The 17,846-nt window shown below is 42.3% G+C and overlaps 1 protein-coding gene across 1 annotated transcript in view; it reads right to left on the reverse strand.

Moving 5' to 3' along the window:
- The window catches only part of EFCAB6 (EF-hand calcium binding domain 6), a 111,593-nt gene that overhangs the window by 68,352 nt on the left and 25,395 nt on the right, over positions 1-17,846 (reverse strand). The window contains exon 4 of the mRNA XM_015408372.1: positions 10,386-10,574. Within this exon, the coding sequence (XP_015263858.1) occupies positions 10,386-10,574 (189 nt within the window). The remainder of the gene's footprint in view (positions 1-10,385; positions 10,575-17,846) is intronic.

A 17,846-nucleotide genomic window follows, 5' to 3' on the forward strand; every position in this document is an offset into this window, starting at 1 on the left:
CTCAGCCGTTCCAGGCCTCTGTAGGGTCAGGTCCCCCCAAACTGACCAACATTGCTTCCCACAGCTGAAAGACAACCAACCATTGTGGCAGCAAGGGGTTTCTTGCAGACCATGCCACCCGCTGCACCCCCCGATGTACAGAACAAGGCAGAGGGGGACAACCTATGTTCCATCGACCCTTTGTGCACTTTCCAAATCCCCTGCTGATCATTTTGATCTGTCAACACAACTGTGTCCTGAGCTGACCTGTTCCTCTTCATTGAGGCCCCAGACCCAATGACCTAATGATGAGTACTCTCTGCAGGCCCTCCAAGCATGATGTTTGTTATCATCTTGGGGCACACTGCTAAGGGGCTGACTGCAAAGGACCCCTTAGACTGAGCAAGCAGAAGTGTGTCAGTTACTTGTAGGATGAGCCCCATTTGCTCCACAGGCAGTTAGAAGCATCTGTATTGGAAATCAACCTCCCCACCCACACTCAACCACCACCACCCCACACAAACATAGTTTTGGCATCTATTGGCACTTTATTAGAGGGATAGTGGGGGACAGGGGCTGAGAGAAGCAGAGTCCACCTCCGCGTAACCTCAAGGAAAATGGGTGTTCCTTTCCTGGGGCGATGTCCAAATGGGGTGGAGCCACACAAGGGGCAGCGGGCTGTAGACAATTGTCAACTTCTGAAGGCCGGGTTTTTTTGCAGGGAAGTAGGGGCCACGATTGGTTGCTAAGGAGGGCTTGGCCACCACAGGGGAGGAAGACAATTGGCTGCACCCATAGTTGGCATCCTGAACTGCTTGAGACCTCATGGGCACAGCCATGGCAGTGAGGGGCACTTGTTTTCCCCCACACTATGGGCTGCAGCACTTTTTTGACAGCACAATTTTACACCCCTGTCAGGGGGCGTTCTGGGGCTAACTCTGGCCATGCCCCATGATTTGCCCATAACGATAACGGCACAGAGACTTGCACCTGAGTGGTGCCAGTGTGCAACTGCAGCAGAGCTGCACCAGCACCTGAGAAAGGTGCAGTGGCCCTGGGTTCCTGCACCAGCGTAACTGACCCTTAAGCCAGTGTGTCTCAGAGATACTCTGGCATGAGGATCAGTCGGCTCCCTGAGCCCATTTGCCCCCCCAGCCCCCCCTCCCAGGATTGCACTCATAGTTTACCTTCAACTAATCTCAAGGGTTCCCAGCTCTGGTTAGTTATCTTCAAGTATGCACACACAAAATCCAGATATTTGTGCACTAGTTTATGTATAATTGTTGCTGTAAATGCTCCAGAAAATTAAAAATAAAAACATCACATTTCTCATCAGTCCAACCACAGCTAGCAAAAACGTTATGTTTGAAATCGTTGTACTTCTATAGCCTTTTAAAAACGTTCCTCTTTTTAGATTTTGCATGTTTAATATTTTTATTGTTTGATGATCAAACAAAATTACACTAAACTGATTCCTTACCCATTTCTTAGCTATTTTTGTTCACCAGATTAGGTATAACCAAATTAACACCACAAGTTAAGATTTGCAAAAATGGTAACCGGTAATACTGGATCTTTCAAATACAACGTACCCAAATTTAAAGTAATTCTGTGGAATCTGTTTTGTCTTATACTTTTTGTAGAAGTTCAAACCATTTAAAAACCTTTGCTGGAACACAAAGATTGACACTGCAACCTTTCATGTATTGAAACTACCTGGACCTAGATTATTTATTTTAGCCTTGTAGTATTAGTCAAGAAATTCATTCAGGATAAATTAAATGCTTCAAGTTACATATATGATACTTTTACTAAATGAATGACTCATAAAACTGTGACAACCTGTATAGAAGTTCACTGTAGTGCTGATAGTCAAGGCAACAGTTGAAGTTTTGTAGCATCTTGTGCAGGTTGTTCACTGTTATGCAGCCTTCTCTGTTGCTATCCTGCTGTAAAAAGGCCTTGTGGAAATCTTGGGAATTATCCTGGTATTTTTCCCTAGAAAGATCAATAATCATTTTAGATATTCTGTTAAAGATATACTACAATCTTTAGCATTAAGCATTTAGAACACATTTTGGAAATCAATTCATTCTTTTTAAGATTGGAAATGCTGAAGCTCAGAAGAATTTAAAAGAAAATCTGTAGCAGAGAAATTGAAAGTCATGCGCAATAGAGCTCTCAGTAAAATGAGCATGACAATTATTGATCCATGGCAAAACATTCAAAGCCCATGCAAACCAGATGAACACATGAATGGAAGTCCAAGCACAGAGCAAGGAAAGCTGTAGCACACGGCACCCAAAACCCATGCAGGCATTCATCCCAACACACAACAGGTTAGATCCAGACTAAAGAAGCAATTTCCACTGATTTCCCCTTTCAGCGGCAGACACTCCCCCCAATCCATGTCATTTTTCCAGGTCTCCTATCCTGCACGGGCCATATTTCATGAAGATCAGTGGGCTGCAGTGGGAGAGGGGAGGAAGAAAAGTTCCATTCTGCTGAGAGCAAATTTAGTCTGGATTTAACCCATAGACTCTCTCCTTGATCTTCCAAGGGATTGCCAGTGCAATCCTATGCCAGTTATACCCACCTAAATATGTCAGTTTCAAAGGACCAGGACAGCACTAACTCTGCATTGGACTGCATTGTTGTTCTGCTGACTGCTTCTGGTTCATGGCTGCCTCTTCCATTCTGCTGGCTGGTCTCAATGGGATGTTGGCATGTGGGCAGAGGGCTTAGTGGTGAGGCAGGCAGGCTGGGAGCAAATATATACCACCAAGGAATCACAATCAGCACAGCACCATGATGATTTGGCCCAGGGACCCACACAAGATGAGGCTGGATAACTGTTGATGGCTGTTATTTTTTACTGATCAGCTGTAACATGCAGTCCCACCACAATATTACCTTATACTAACCATGTTAATAAAAAAACAACAGTTTTTAAACATGAAGAAATAACTCACTATGTTCAGTACTGACTTCATGTAAATTAATGAATATTTGAAATCATGTTTACTTTTAAGTCACAAGACTGTTTATTTTTGCCGCAACAGACTAACATACCTACTTGTTAGTTCATGGAGTGCCCACGAGTTCTTGTATTGTGAGAAAGGGAGAAAAGTACTTCTTTATTGACCTGCTCTATCCCATGCATAATCTTATAAACCCCAATCATGTCACAAGCTCTAACTCCTTTGTGAGGACAGATCTGCACGTCCCCTCCAATACGTAGCAATCCAAAACAGTCCAGTGGAGCCTAAGTGGTGGGTGTTGCCTTCTGACACACATCCAGTGATATCAGGGTGTGTGGCATATTCTTAATTTCTTTCTCATCTGAGTTTTGTTTATGAATTAATGTTATCAAAGCTTCATTCCAAGACTCTGGAGTTTTCCCTTCAATTATTATATTTGGATAATTGTTTTTAATGGTAATATCAATTGGTCTTCAAATAGATGATAAAATTCCACAGGAAGTCCATCGGGACCTGGAGTTTTCGCCTTTTTTGTTTTTTCAGTGCTTCTGTCACTTCAGCAAAAGATATTGGATTGTTCAGGATTTTCCTTTGCTCTTCTGTGAATTTTTTACTTTTATGATTTTCCAGGTATTTTTAAATTTGATCTTGTGTTGATTCTCTTTTCTGGTAGAGCTTTCCATAGAATAATTCCACAATTTTTTCCCAAATCTTTAAGTCTATTTTTTTCTTCTCACCTGTCATCTCTAAGTATCCTTATATGTCTTTTCTCCTTTTCTTTATGTAATTTATAAGATAGCCATCTGGTTGATTTATTTGCATTTTCAAAAGAGTTTTGTTTGGCATACTCTTTTTTTTTTTGCTATTTCCTGTGTTAATCAACAGTTCATTTGATGTTGTAAAAGCTTTAATTTCAGTTTTATCTGTTCATTTGAGGGGTCTTGTTTCAGCTTTTCTTCCTGTTTTCTTGGTAAACAAACTTTTTATTTTTTTCAATAGGAACTTAACATCCAACAATATTCATTTTCATTTTCCCTTTGTTTACCCCGTTCCCCTTACCTCCCCTTCCTCCCGTGGCTTCCCGCAATGCTTCCACCCTTCCACCCACATTGTAATACATCATCAGTTATATCATTTTTCTTATTGCTACTATTTCCAGATAACATCAATTTCCTAATATTGTTCTAAACATATTAAATTTTGTTTTACATCCCAGTTCTTTTCCAGATATTTTTTAAAGTCACTCCATTCTTTTCTTCCTGTTTTCTAATCTATTCTTGAATCTGAAGAAATTTTTCTGATCTTATCTTTTTTACTTGTACAGCTTCTCTAATCAGCCAGCCTCTGGCATAGGCTTTAAATGCATCCCATACAATTCTAATGGAAATCTGAGGTTGAGTATTTTGTTCAAAGAACATTTGGAATTCTTTTTTGGATTCTCTTATAAATTTTTCATTCTTTAAAATAGAGGTATTCAATGTCCATCTATTTTTCTTTCTTTTTTATATAAGATTTTATTGATTTTTCAAATATTATGGGTCATGGGGAAGGGATACTAATATCCTAATCTTTTTTACTTGTACAGCTTCTCTAATCAGCCAGCCTCTGGCATAGGCTTTAAATGCATCCCATACAATTCTAATGGAAATCTGAGGTTGAGTATTTTGTTCAAAGAACATTTGGAATTCTTTTTTGGATTCTCTTATAAATTTTTCATTCTTTAAAATAGAGGTATTCAATGTCCATCTATTTTTCTTTCTTTTTTATATAAGATTTTATTGATTTTTCAAATATTATGGGTCATGGGGAAGGGATACTAATATCCTATCTCTAAATCTAATGGAAACAGGGATTGGAACACTAATACATTGAAACTACTGGAATCGGGGAAGGGACACTAAAATCTTAACTCTACATGTTCTAATAGGGAGAGAGGAGGGAGAACTAACATGGTGACACAATCTGGATTACATAGATATGTGGTGTCACCTAGTATTACAAGATTGTTGTTTTATATAAAAGTTATACACAAAGATAATAAGAGTTTGCTTTAGTTGGTTATTTTGCAACAACTGCAATATAAACAATCATCTTCATTTTAGAGTCTTTTCTTCTTGCGTTTCTTTGATCTTCGAGGTTTGGGAGCAGCTTCTTCTTTCTCTGATTCTGACATCTCTGAAGAATTGAAAGAGTTGGAACTAGTGCTTGATGAATCCTGTGAATAGGATTCTCCTTCATCTTCTTCTTTCTCCTCATTAGTTTTTGTCTTCTTTTCTTTCTTACTTTGCGTTGGGTTTAAATATTGGTCCATAATTTTTTTTTTGCCTTAGGAACAGAGTCAATCTTAATTCTTTTATCCTCATATTTAAAACTCAGTCCTTCAGGGAATGCCCATCGGTAGGGTATTCCCTTTTTTTGTAGAGCAAGAGAGAATTCCCTATAAAGTTTCCTCAGCTTCCTAATTTCAAAGGGAATATCCTTTAAGATTTTGATCTCCTAATTCTTGATTTTCAAGGATTTCCCCTGTGTAGATTCCAGCGCCAGGTCTCTGGTATATCGCTTCATGAATTTCAAACATATTTCTCCTGGGAGTTTATTTTTCTTTAAAAAATCTGGATAAGTTCTGTAAGCCCAGTCCATCTCCTTCAATAGATCTTCTTGTTTATAATCCATTAATGGTGCAAGAGCTTCTGCTATAAGCTCCTTTAAGTCTTTGTTCTTATCTTCAGGGATCCCCTGGAAGCGTAGAACATACATGGATCTTTCCAGCTGGAGCTGTATTAGCTGTGTTTTGTCGGATGATCTTTCTTTCTCTGCTTCATCCACTCTTTTGTTAATACTCTCAGTCTGTTTTTCCATTTTTTTTAAGCATCTTTTCAGTTGCTGAGGTTCTTTTGTCCATTTGAGTCAATTGCTTCTGCACATTGTCTATTTTGCTGTTCCATTAGGGGGCGCAGTGCATTCGCTAACAGTGTAGATACATCTGCAGTTACTTCCTGGTTCTGGGAGGAATTCGTTGGTTGATTATTTCCGGTCAATGTTTTTATCTCCAGCATCGCCCTCCGCCCACTTCCAGCCATAATATCAACAAGAAGTAAGTTTTCCAAAACAAGATAAAAGTTAAGCTATTTTAATCAACTTTGTATCCTCTTGCAGCTTTTGAGTTCACTTAAATTCTTATACGTTTGCTTTTGCTTAAAGTCTTTTATTTCCGATTTAAAACTGCTTTGATTTTAATGTGTGTGTGTGGGAAGTCTTGAGTTTCCCCTCCACCCTCGTGGTTCTTATAGTCACTTTATTTTGCCTGAGCATTGCTTAACTCACGATTTGCAGCCTTGGAGATCTTTAGAAGCATTTTAAAAAGTTTTTATCATGTCGGCTTGTCTGGCAGTCGTCTCTGGGCGCCATACTGGCTCTACGGCGATGGTACCTTTCGGGGAAAAGGTGAGCCTCAATTCCTTGGCCGTAGCCTTGGAAGAGGCTCTCCTCAGCTCCCCAGGCTAAGGGTCTCCTACAGAGACCCTGGGAGAGTCCGGAACGATCTCGGACTCTTCCCGTCAGCTGAGTCTCGGCACACCCCTATCAGAGCGAGACGGAGAGTGACCGAGCAGTGAAACGCTTAAACCGGAAGCTCTTTCCAACTATTTTTCTTTGGAATATCCTGAATTGTCAGCATGACCAGATTATGATCTGCAAAAGTTGCTGGAAGAATCTCCACTTCCACTATAACATTTATCATTGTTGTAGAAATCCAGCACATATCTATTCTTGACCACAACTTATGTCTTGCAGAATATTTTTTGTCTTTTGTCTTTTTTTGTGTGTGGATTTCTGACTTTCCATGCATCTACTAGGTTATATTCTTCTGCTAGTAGTAAAAATATGGCAGGAAGTTCATTTCCTTGTTTCTCTTTTTCCATTGTTATTTCTATCTGAAGATCAAAGACTGTGTTGTAATCTCCCATGATACAAATTTTGTCAAAGTTTTGTTTTATGATAGTTTTTGCAAACATTTATAGAATTTATAGATATTTACAATCAAAGTCAGTTTTCCTTGTCTTTGTATTTGCACCAACAAAATACATTTGTCTTCTGAAGCGTAGATAAACTCTCGATGTAAGTGTTCTTTTACATAGGTCACAACACCTCTTTTTTTCTTGTCCTTGTCTGAAGAGATAAAGGTTTTCAAAATTTCTTAATTTGTAGATATTTCTGATCTGCATCTTTTATATAAGACTCTTGCAGACAGATAATATCTAGCTGCATTTTCTTCAGTTGTTGAAATATCTGTCTTCTTTTCTGGGGTGCATTCAATCCATTTACATTTATTGAAACTATATTTTTCTTCCCAAGATGAAGTAGTTTTTCTTCTATTCTATTAAGAACCAAGATGAAGTAGTTAAAAATGTTATGATAAGATGGGCACAAAACTTGGGTCATAATATTGACTTAGATCAGTGGTCACAGATGTGGAAAAAAATGTAAAGTTTACTAAAGCAACTTCATATAAGGAAAATATTTATAAAATGTTTTACAGATGGTATATCACCCCAGAGCAACTGGCAAAATTTTATTCTAATCTACCAAATGTATGTTGGAAATGTCAAAATAGTGCTGGGACCTTTTACCATATGTGGTGGTTATGTGATAAAGCAAAAAAGTATTGGTGTTGGATTCATGAAATATTACAAAAAATGTTAAAAAATAATGTACGTTGTACCAGAAATATTTTTATTGAATATTTTACCAGAAAACTGTAAAAAACATGATTTTTATCTTATTTTACATGTAATAACATCAGAGAGAATATTATATGCCAAACATTGGAGAAGTAAAGAAACACCTTCGAGAAAAGAATTTTTTTCCCAATTAAATTTTTTATTAATTTCAAAATCTTACAAATTATTTACAAGTTATTCTACAACAGGAAGTGAATTTAGCATTCTTTGGTAATGGTCTTCTACAAGTTGCCAATTCTATTCTGCTTCTACTTCATTTGTGAATAGTAATCTTTAATTAATCCAATAGAAATTGGCACGCCTAAGTTAATATTTCTGCCTCTCAAAATTACTCCAGTATAAATGCACTTATAAACACTATCTCCCATAATTTCCTTTTCGTTCTTCTTATGTTTATAAGCATATATTCTATATATGTTTTGTTTCTAAATCATTATGATAAGATGAATTACAATAAAGTAAGATAGAAAGTAAGATGCAAGAAAGAAATATATTCCTCCATTTCTTTACTCTGCTTTCTAGGATCTTTTACTAAATTCTGTTCTTTCTCTTTAACTGGAGCTCTTCTAATCAGCATTCCTTCACCCGGGACTCCAGAACAATTCCGGAGAATACTATCGCTGAGAGTCTTGCCCATTGGGGAGGTGTGGGGGGTATCCCAATGGCATTACCTGTGTGCTTCCCTCCACTTTATGTTCCAGTCTACTTTACTTAGGAGGAAATATATAAGGCAAAAGGGGAAAGAAAAGGGGGGAAAAAGTAACTCTATAGTGTATATCTTTGCAGTCTTCTGGTGCATTCCTCTTCTTTTGGTTACCAGTTCTTGGACTCCTAACCCGAGTCCGCTTCTAACACCTCCAGAAGTTCTTCACCAGGTGTTAGATCATGGGCTGTGAATATTCTTCCTTGGTGTGTGACCAATATATGTCCAAGTGGAAGCCAACAATACCTTAAATTCTTCTCTGCAAGCTTTTGTGCAATTGGGCACATATTTTTCCTGGCATTTAGTATTTCAAAAGGAATATCTGGGTACAGCTGGACCAAAGTGTCCCTAAGCTTCAGACCTCTGTTCTTTCTGGCAATTTCCAAGAGGTTCCACTTGTTTACCACTGGCCCCGGAAGCTGTATAATGCCTTCTAACCACTTGTTTAAAGAAACAGTAAGGTCCTTATTTAATTCAAAGTTCAAAGAAATTCCATGGAATTTTACTTTAGTTTCCCGTGATTTAATTTCTAACAGCATTAGCTTGCTTTTCGCTCATCCTTCAAATGTTTTCAGTTCGGCTATTTCTGTAGAGCTCTTTTGCATGCTGGCAGCTGCTGTCTCCACCTTCTCCTGTGTCTCCTGCAGCTTTTTATTGACTTCATCCAGCTTATAAATAATAGGAGTCATGCTGTTTCTTATCTCTTCTTTTAAGTCTTGATTTAAATCTGTCAGCATCTCCTGTAAATGTTTTTTGGTTAAAGAGTCTTCTATTTTCCTTTTGCTTACATGAGCTTCTGCTTCCTCCATCTCCAACGGGGAAGGAGAGTCCTCGTCCAAAGAATTTTGACTTTCTTGCATTGCTCTAGGCATCAGTTTGGAAGAGCTCTTGCCACCTTTTGCTCCCCTGTTCCTCCCCATTGTTTTGGTAAAGCTGTAATATTTAAATTGCAGCCCGGTTTTTAAATTTTAATTCTTTTGTAGGAGCCCAACGTGGAGGCTGTGTTGGGTGTGACTGTGCAGCTCTGCTGTCACTCTGCCCCTCCCAAGAGAAGAATTTTTAAGCAAATTGTTGGAAATTGCCAAAATGGATAAGTTAACTTTAATTTTGAAAGGACAACCAGAGACAACTTTTGAAAATACTTGATCAAGACTTTACAAATGGCTTGAAGGATACTGCAAATAAAATTCATAGACCTGTACAGCGTTACAAGGACATATAAACTATAATGTCTACATATTTGCAAGAGATATATACAATGATACAAGGTGTAATGGATAAAAATATGATCAAATTAGGTATGAGTTTTGTTAACAAGAAATGTAAGAATACTTAGATACCCTCATTTTATGTTTTGTCTGTTTTGTTAAAATAAAAAATTGTGTGTTTTTTTAAAAACACCCTCAGAAAATATTTGCTCTCTGTACACTAAGAATGCTGCCTTTGCCCCTGCCTTTTCTGTTGCCTCTCCCTGTCAAAACTTGGACATTTCCCACAGGAATGGCTCTCCCCGCTCCTGCGTCTGTATTCCTCTGCCACTTTCACTCATTTCCGCAGAGGTTTTTGTAGTCACAGGAGCAAAAACGCACTTTGCCCCCTCTTTTGGTGCAGCAAGAGAATTTCTGGAAACAGAAGTCTGATACTGCACCAAAAGAGAGGACAAACTGAGTTTTTGCACCTAGGACTGCAAAAACATCTGCAGAAATGAGTGAAAGATGTGGAGGAATACAAATGCAGGAGCAGGGAGAGCCGTTCCCACAGAAAACATCTTGGACTTTTCTGGGGAAAACCACCTTTTCATTTATTTTAGTCTATGAAGCTGCAAACAACTCTAAACAAAAAAAATCCCCATGTGAAAAAAAAATCAATTTTCTGTGCATCAAGAAGGAGAAAAGTCTCATATTCATAAATATAGAACCATACAAAAATATAATTTCATCTTCAGAAGTGCAACAGTAATGAAAAAGTAATTTGTTTACTTACCGGATTTTATTTACAATCTCATTGATGTCAGTTTCTTTCCTTTCTACGTTTTTGTAATGATTCATAAACGGTACACAGTTGTCTTCTGTACACTGTCTGTTGAGTCCAGTGCTAGGAGGTGTACACTGTACCCCCAATTTCGATAGAAACTCTTGGTGAGTGAGGCAGCCTTTTCCGTTCACATCATACCTTTTAAAAGACATATTTCCTTTAATCAGATATTAAGGCTCAGAACAGTAAATCTATTTTGCTTGTTATGAATTTTGTTGCAAAAACAATGCAGCTATTATTCAACAACTGCCAAAGTCTGTCTAGTCTAGCATTTGGTTTTCAAAAGTAACCAGACAGATGTTTCTAAAACCTCAAAGAACATGGAAGTGATGATGACTATGATTAATGACCCCTGACAGACCTAGCAAGGAATATGTGTCATCCTTTTAAAGAGCCACCTAAACTAGTAGCCATCGCCTAATAACTGTATTGACATGTAGTGTTTTCAGTTCTTCTGTTCAGAACACAATTTGCTCTAGCAAGATTCAAAGAAATGTTGCTGAAACTCATATTCTTTGGGAACATATGTAATGCAGGATCCTATAATAGTTTTAACATGAAGGCAAACATTACAGCTCAAAATTCTTCTGCACCTCAGGCTGCATTTTTAAGTCATAGAAGAACTCCCTTCCATTCCCCCACTCCTTCCCTCTTTCTCCTCCCCTTACCTTATTGTACCTGGCAATATTGGTGGTAGTAGGTAGTCAACGGGTGGGAAGACAGTTTCCCTCTCCCTCTTTCAAGCACTTCAGACATTGTTTCAGCAGCCTCTGAGGCACGCTTATAGCATCCTGGGAAATGTTGTCATCAGGGTGACTACGTTCCACAGGGTGCACCAAGTATACTTCCAGCACTGCCAAAACAGCAACCAAGACATGGGGGAAAGAGGTATGTGGGGGGAATATCCTTTAAGTGCATTTGTTGACTAGCTAGGTGGCCATCCCCAGCACTGCCTGCCTGGTTAAGTGGGAGAGGAGGAAAAAGTGAACAAGTAGGCTGGGGGGGAATTGTTTTATCTATAAACTAATAGCCATGTCAGCTGGATATTTTGAACAGGCAAGGCAGCTCTTTCTGTAAACCTGAGAAATGCCCCAGGTTTGCAAAAAAAATCTGAAATCTAAAAAAATACATGGGGTGGTGGTTAAAAAACCTCAAAATGATAAAAGGAGCACCTGTAGCTTTAAGAAACAGAAGCCCTCAATAACCATTACTAGACAACCACAGCATTCTAGGCTGTTTTGTCAGTAAAAGGCAAGGGGTAGGGGCAGGGCCCTTTTCAGGGCTGTTTCAGCCTTTGAGAGAGGACTCATTGGGCCAGGCCCAGCAGCCACCTCCAGGGCTACCTGCTATTACCTGATCTACATGACTCACCTAGGCCTGGCTGCTTCAATAGTAGCCCCCCCCCCCATGAAAGCTGGTGTGATATAGTGGTTAGAGCTTCATACTAGGGTCTGGGAGACCCAGGTTCAAATACCGGTCTGCCATGGAAGCTCACAGGGTGATGTAAAGCCAGTCACATATTTTCAGGCTAACCTACCTCACAGGGTTGTTGTGAGGATAAAAAGAAAATAAGAGGTTCAGAAGAATGATGTAAGGTGCCTTGGCCCCACTGTGGAGAAAGGTGTGGTATAAATGAAGAAAATATCTCCTTAATATAATTGTCAGTTGGGGCGGCAAGATTCGATGCATGGCAAAATCAGTTCGCTCCCTGCTGTGTCACTTACCCCGAGTCTGTATCCATTGCCTGCCTGCTTCCCTCAGTCCTGCCCATACAGCCTCTGGTCACATTCTTCCCCTCACTCTCCAGGGAGCCATCCAATGACATGGACGCTCCAGTGGCCGCTCCTGTGGGGAGGCAGGAGGACAGCCCTGCCTGGCCTCCCACGGCCTGCTCGCTCCCTCCAGCCCCAGCCCAAGCCGCCCTGGCTGGCACCACCGACGTCACCTTTTCCCTTGCCAGCCTCCGTATGCCATCTGCTCACCCCTCCCTCCACCGTGCTCACTGCCTCCACTTGCCCTGGCCATGACAGTGGCACCAGGAGAAGGAATCTGAGGTGAAGGAATGTGGGGAGGGGTGCCGAGCAGGCAGGAGGGAGGGAGGTGGCTAGCAGCAGAGCTGCAGCCGCCCCAGAAACAGAACACGCCGGCTGGGGATGCGAACGATGGGACAGGCAGGCGGCACTGACAGGAGGCGAGAAGGTCAGGGGCCTGGGGGGAGACAGTGGAGGGGAGAGCATCAGCTCCCTGAGGAAAGACAGTGGGCAGAATAGGGACAGGGGGCTGATGGGCGGACCGCCACGGAGGCAGCCCAGAAGCCACTGGACGCACCAGCGTCTCCCCTGCAGTCTCCATGAAGCCGTCGGCCACCATGGATGCTCCGGCCGGTGCTCCCACAGGGAGGCAGGAGGCTGGTCCCGCCTGGCCTCCCCGTGGCCTGGTCACTCCCTCTCGGCCCGAGCTGCACTGGCCCGTGCCACTGATGCTGCCTTCTCGCCCGTGGCAGCCTCCCTCTGCAGCCTGCTTGCCCCCCCTCCGCCACGCTCGCCACCTGCACTCCGCCCGGCCGTGACACCAGCAGCACGAGAATGGCTCTGAGGTGAAGGCCCACAGGAAGAGACAAGTGGCAGCCAGGAGTGAGGGAGGCGGCCAGTGCCATGGCCACCCCAGACGCAGCACACTCCAGCCGGGGACACGAACAACAGCACGAGGCTGCTAGGACGGGCAGGCACTGCTGACAGCGGGGGAGAGTGTCGGGGGCCTGGGGAAAACACCGGAGAGGAGACCGTCAGGTCCCTGAGTGGACAAAGCTCAGGACAAACTGTCACGAGCCTCAGGGGTGGATCGCAAGCTGCTCGACTCCACAGGGGAGGGAAATACTGCTGGCCCGGCCCGTCGCACCTTGACAACAGGCTCTCAGAAGGGAGAAGAAAACGGGGTGGGGGTCAGAGACAGCCCACCCACAGAACTGCTGCCAGCCCTCACCCCGCCGCTCATGGCATCTGGGGAGTGGGAAGAAAGTGGCGGGCTGGGGAGAGGAAAGGCTCCACGTCTATCTACAGCTTGTTGTCTCGCTTCCACAACAGGCTTTGTTCCCAGTATAAATTATAAATGTAGCTGAAGATGGGAGGCAGATAAAGGGTAGGTTGGTGAATGGCTGAGAAGGAGGAAGGGAAAAAGCAAAGGGCGTGGGCATCAGGAGGAGGGGAAAAGGGAATAATGTAAGGAGGGGAGTACAAGGAAAAGTGATGTGCCCTCCCACAAGATCTTGAGGGCTCCCTAACATGCAAGTGGGCCTGCCTTAGCAGCTGGTGCCACACAACTGGGCCTTAATTTAGCTAGGTAGAGGCTGCAGGGGGCAGATAAAGTCAGGTTGGCTATTGGGTGGGAAGGAAACAGGAAAATAAGAGTGGCTGTGGAGGCTTTTTGGGAGTGAAAGATGAAATAGTGAGGGAGGGGGAAAGTTACATGCCTCTCCACAAGTCCTTGCAGGTTCCCACTTGTTATTTCAAGTTTGGAAATTGAAAAAGGCAAAAGCATTTGTTTCTTTGTTTTTAGCTCAGCTTTTCTGAATCAATTCTAATTTGAGCCAGGTGTAACAGGCTGGATTCACCCCCCCGGCCAGAGTAACCCCGGGGTTACTCTGGCCTAGCCTAGAATAACCCCAAAGGGGTAACAGGCCGGATTCACCCCCTGGCCAGAGTAACCCCAGAGCTGCAGCCACCCCAGAAACAGAACACGCCAGCTGGGGACAGGCAGGCGGCACTGACGGGAGGCGAGAAGGTCAGGGGCCTGTTACACCGGGAAGAAGAGGTCACCCATCATTGTTTCTAACTTGCCACAATTAATCTTCTTGAATTTGACAGTAATAAGGTTAATTCCAGAGATACCTATCTGTCAGACCATTCACAATGAGACACTCTCCTTTCCATTATTTCTCTTTGAACTCCTGCTAAAAATTATTTTCAAATATCTGGCGGGTAAACCTACATATATACCATACTAGGAAAAAGGCCCGTTGTGGAAATAAATACAACGGCCTCTAGAAAGAGGCTCTGGCGGGTGCCCCAGCCTTGGACACTCAGTGTCAATTTGCTGTGGTGACCTCAGTGGGGTATAATGACACGGGGCCCACCATTTTCTCCAGAGGAACTAATCTCTGCTACCTGAAGAACAGTTGTAATTTTGAGTGATCTCCACGCCTCACCTGGAGATTGGCAACAATGGTTCCCCAGAAGGGAATAGTTGGTTTGGAGGGTGGAGTCTATGGTTTTGTACCTGTCCAAGGTCCCACGCCTCCTGAAACCTCACCCTCTCCAGGCTCCATCCCTCACATCTCCAGGAATTTCCCACCAGGAGTTGGCAAACCTATCTCCTTCCCAGCCAATCATCAACCTACCTTTATTTCCCCCTCACTCTTCAGCTTTCCACCCCCCAAACACCTGCAGTCCCGTGCTCTGAAGCCCTGACTGCTACGTCACATTGGCTGTCATATGGGGGCCACCTCAGCAGCATATAAGGATACAGAGCCCACCATTTTCTCCAGGGGAACTGATCTCTGCCATCTGGAAAGCAGTTGTAATTCTGAGTGATCTCCAGCCCCCACCTGGAGATTGGACACATTTTACCTCAGAACAGAAAACTGTTTAGAATGTTAGAGGCAAAAGCCAATCAAGTCGCATATGCAAACGACCTCTGTGTTCCGAGGCAAAGGCCAATGAGGCTGCATATGCAAATAACCTCTGTGTTCTGACTGGCTATGGGGGGAGGTAAAGGTAAAGGTAAAGGTTCCCTTGCTCGAAAGCCAGTCGAATCCGACTCTAGGGTTGCGGTGCTCATCTCCGTTTCCAAGCCGAAGAGCCAGCGCTGTCCGAAGACGTTTCCGTGGTCATGTGGCCGGCATGACTAAACACCAAGGCGCACGGAACGCTGTTACCTTCCCACCGAAGTGGTACCTATTTATCTACTTGCAATTTCTTGCTTTCGAACTGCTAGGTTGGCAGGAGCTGGAACTAGAGACAGGAGCTCACCCTGTCTTGCGGCACCCGGGTCTTGAACCGCTGAACTACTGACCTTCCACAGCCTGCAGTTCAGCGTCTTAACCACTTGAGCCACCGCAGCTCCAATGGGGGGAGAGGAACAGCAAAATGTTTAGAATGTTGGAGGCAGGACTCAGGCAAAGCAGCCAGTGGATAGGGAGACCCTCTGAATTACAGATCAGAGAGCAAACTGATTTTGGAGCGTGTGGAATGTTCTAGAGAAGTGCCACCACCATTCGGCTTTTATTTATAAGGAAGATGGCCTCAAGCCCACTACAAAGTATTCTTGCATTAATTAGCCATCAAAAAAGGAATTACCATATATGTCGGCTTCCCAGCCCCCAGGTCCGGTTACGGGATCCCCCAATTTTGCAGGCTCCTCCCCACCCCAACAGCCATGATGTTCCTTTAAATCTCAGCAGCACATTTTAGAAGAAGATTGCAAACTGTCTGTGTTTGGGAATGTGTGTGTGCCTTTAAAACTCAGCAAGACTAAAACTGCACAGGGGAGGCAAGCAGGCAGAAGCCATGTACCTCTTTCTGGTGAGTGTGAGGGAGAGGAAGAGAGCACAGGCCCTCTGTTTTGCACTTGTTTCAGAAGTCATGTGTATAGTAAAATGGATAGTAAAGAGTTAACTAGAACCTGATTATGGGATGGAGGAAAACTCCAACCCCTAGACTGCTCTCTTACTTACTTTCATTTTTCTGCGTTAGTCTGAAGAAGTTGGTTGAAATAAAGCAGATTGTTACATACAGTAACTCCTGTGAGTAAAGCAATTTATACCGTTGCCCCAGTGAGATTACAAAAGTGTAGGCTTGCAAACTGCTTGTGTTTGGGAAGGGATTCATTGTTTATTTTGGCTGCTTTGTGAGGGAGTGAGTGTGTGTTGCTTAATAAAGCCATGCTTGGAAATGCTACCAAAGCCTGACAAGGGACTTACGGAGGTATGACAAATTACACTTTTATTTAGTAGAAGCGTAGCTGCTGGGGAACCCTCTGAAGGCAAAAAAGAGGGAAAGGTTATGAAGACTGTATTCAGGGGAACTGCACTGCTGTATTTTTATTTATTTAGTTTTTTAGGCAATGGGAAAGTCTCCAGGCTCCACCCCCAAAGACCCCAGGGATTTCCTGAGCTGGACTTGGCAACCCTACATATATGTAAAATATGCAGCGAGTAGTTTAAATGCTATTCAAAATCTCCTACTAGTGTTTCTTGGCCTGCATTGCCTCATTAAGGTTATCAAGTCACAATACAGCAGTGAAAACTACAAGGAACAGCACTCTAGAAGAGTCTAGCCCTTGGCTAGAATTTTAGTAGCCCTTGGCTAGAATTTTAGTAGCCCTTGGCTACTTGGGCCACAGTCTCCAGCTCTCCCCACTTCCCTTGCTTGCTTGGATGCAACCCCCTCCTGGTTTCTAACCTCCATCCCATCTATGTATTTGTTTTCTTAGTTGTTGGCTTTATTCTTATATCTGCAAGATTCTATCTTCACAGATTCCTGCATCTTAGCTACTGTGCACAGTATCCTTTTAACTGCTCTATCTCTTCACCAACTCCTCTAAAATTCTCTCAATCTTAAACATTTTACTGACACTACATATTAAATAGATGTGTTCTCCATTAACATGACTTTCTATTGGATACATTTCAGGTTTCTATGGAACACTAGTGTAATTTTGTATCATAATATTATATTGTTTTGTTTTATATAGTCCATAAATCAGAAGATACTTCATGGCATATAACGCACACATAATCTACATTTCTGATTTTGTATAGATATTGGATTTTCACTAATATCTAATTAGATATCTAATTTTCACTAATGTTTCACTTCCTAATTTTGCTATGTTGATTGCAATAACTTCATTTAATCACATGAGAAGTTGGATTTTGTTTTCAGATTATCTGAAGTAAAGCTTTTGCACCAGATGGCTTAATGATGAAGACCTGCTGTCACAAGACATCCTTAAGGAATAAGAATGAAACTGAAAATTAAGGAAGCAGAAAGTAATTCAGTGCTAAGTCACAACTAGGAAATATACATTTTGAGTCTGAGGAACTGTACACCTGAGTCTTATATTGCAGAGAAATTGATTTTTGATAAGATGTGCAAGGTGGAGGGTGCACTGTATCTATACTAATAAATATTTTTTCTGACTGCTGCTAGAGATGCCAGAGGGGTAGCTGTATTAATCTATTGCAGCAAAATGAAACCCAAGTCCAGTGGCACCTTAAAGACTGACAACATTTATCTCAGCATGAGTGCTTGTGACTAACAAATGTTTATGCTGGAATAAACATTTTTAGTCCTTCCGGTGTCACGGTTTTATTTTGTTTCTGGAGACCTTACTGTGCCAGGCTGGGCACAC

This window comes from Gekko japonicus, unplaced genomic scaffold, assembly GCF_001447785.1.
Source record: "Gekko japonicus isolate JY-2015 unplaced genomic scaffold, Gekko_japonicus_V1.1 scaffold532, whole genome shotgun sequence".
Lineage (NCBI taxonomy): Eukaryota > Metazoa > Chordata > Lepidosauria > Squamata > Gekkonidae > Gekko > Gekko japonicus.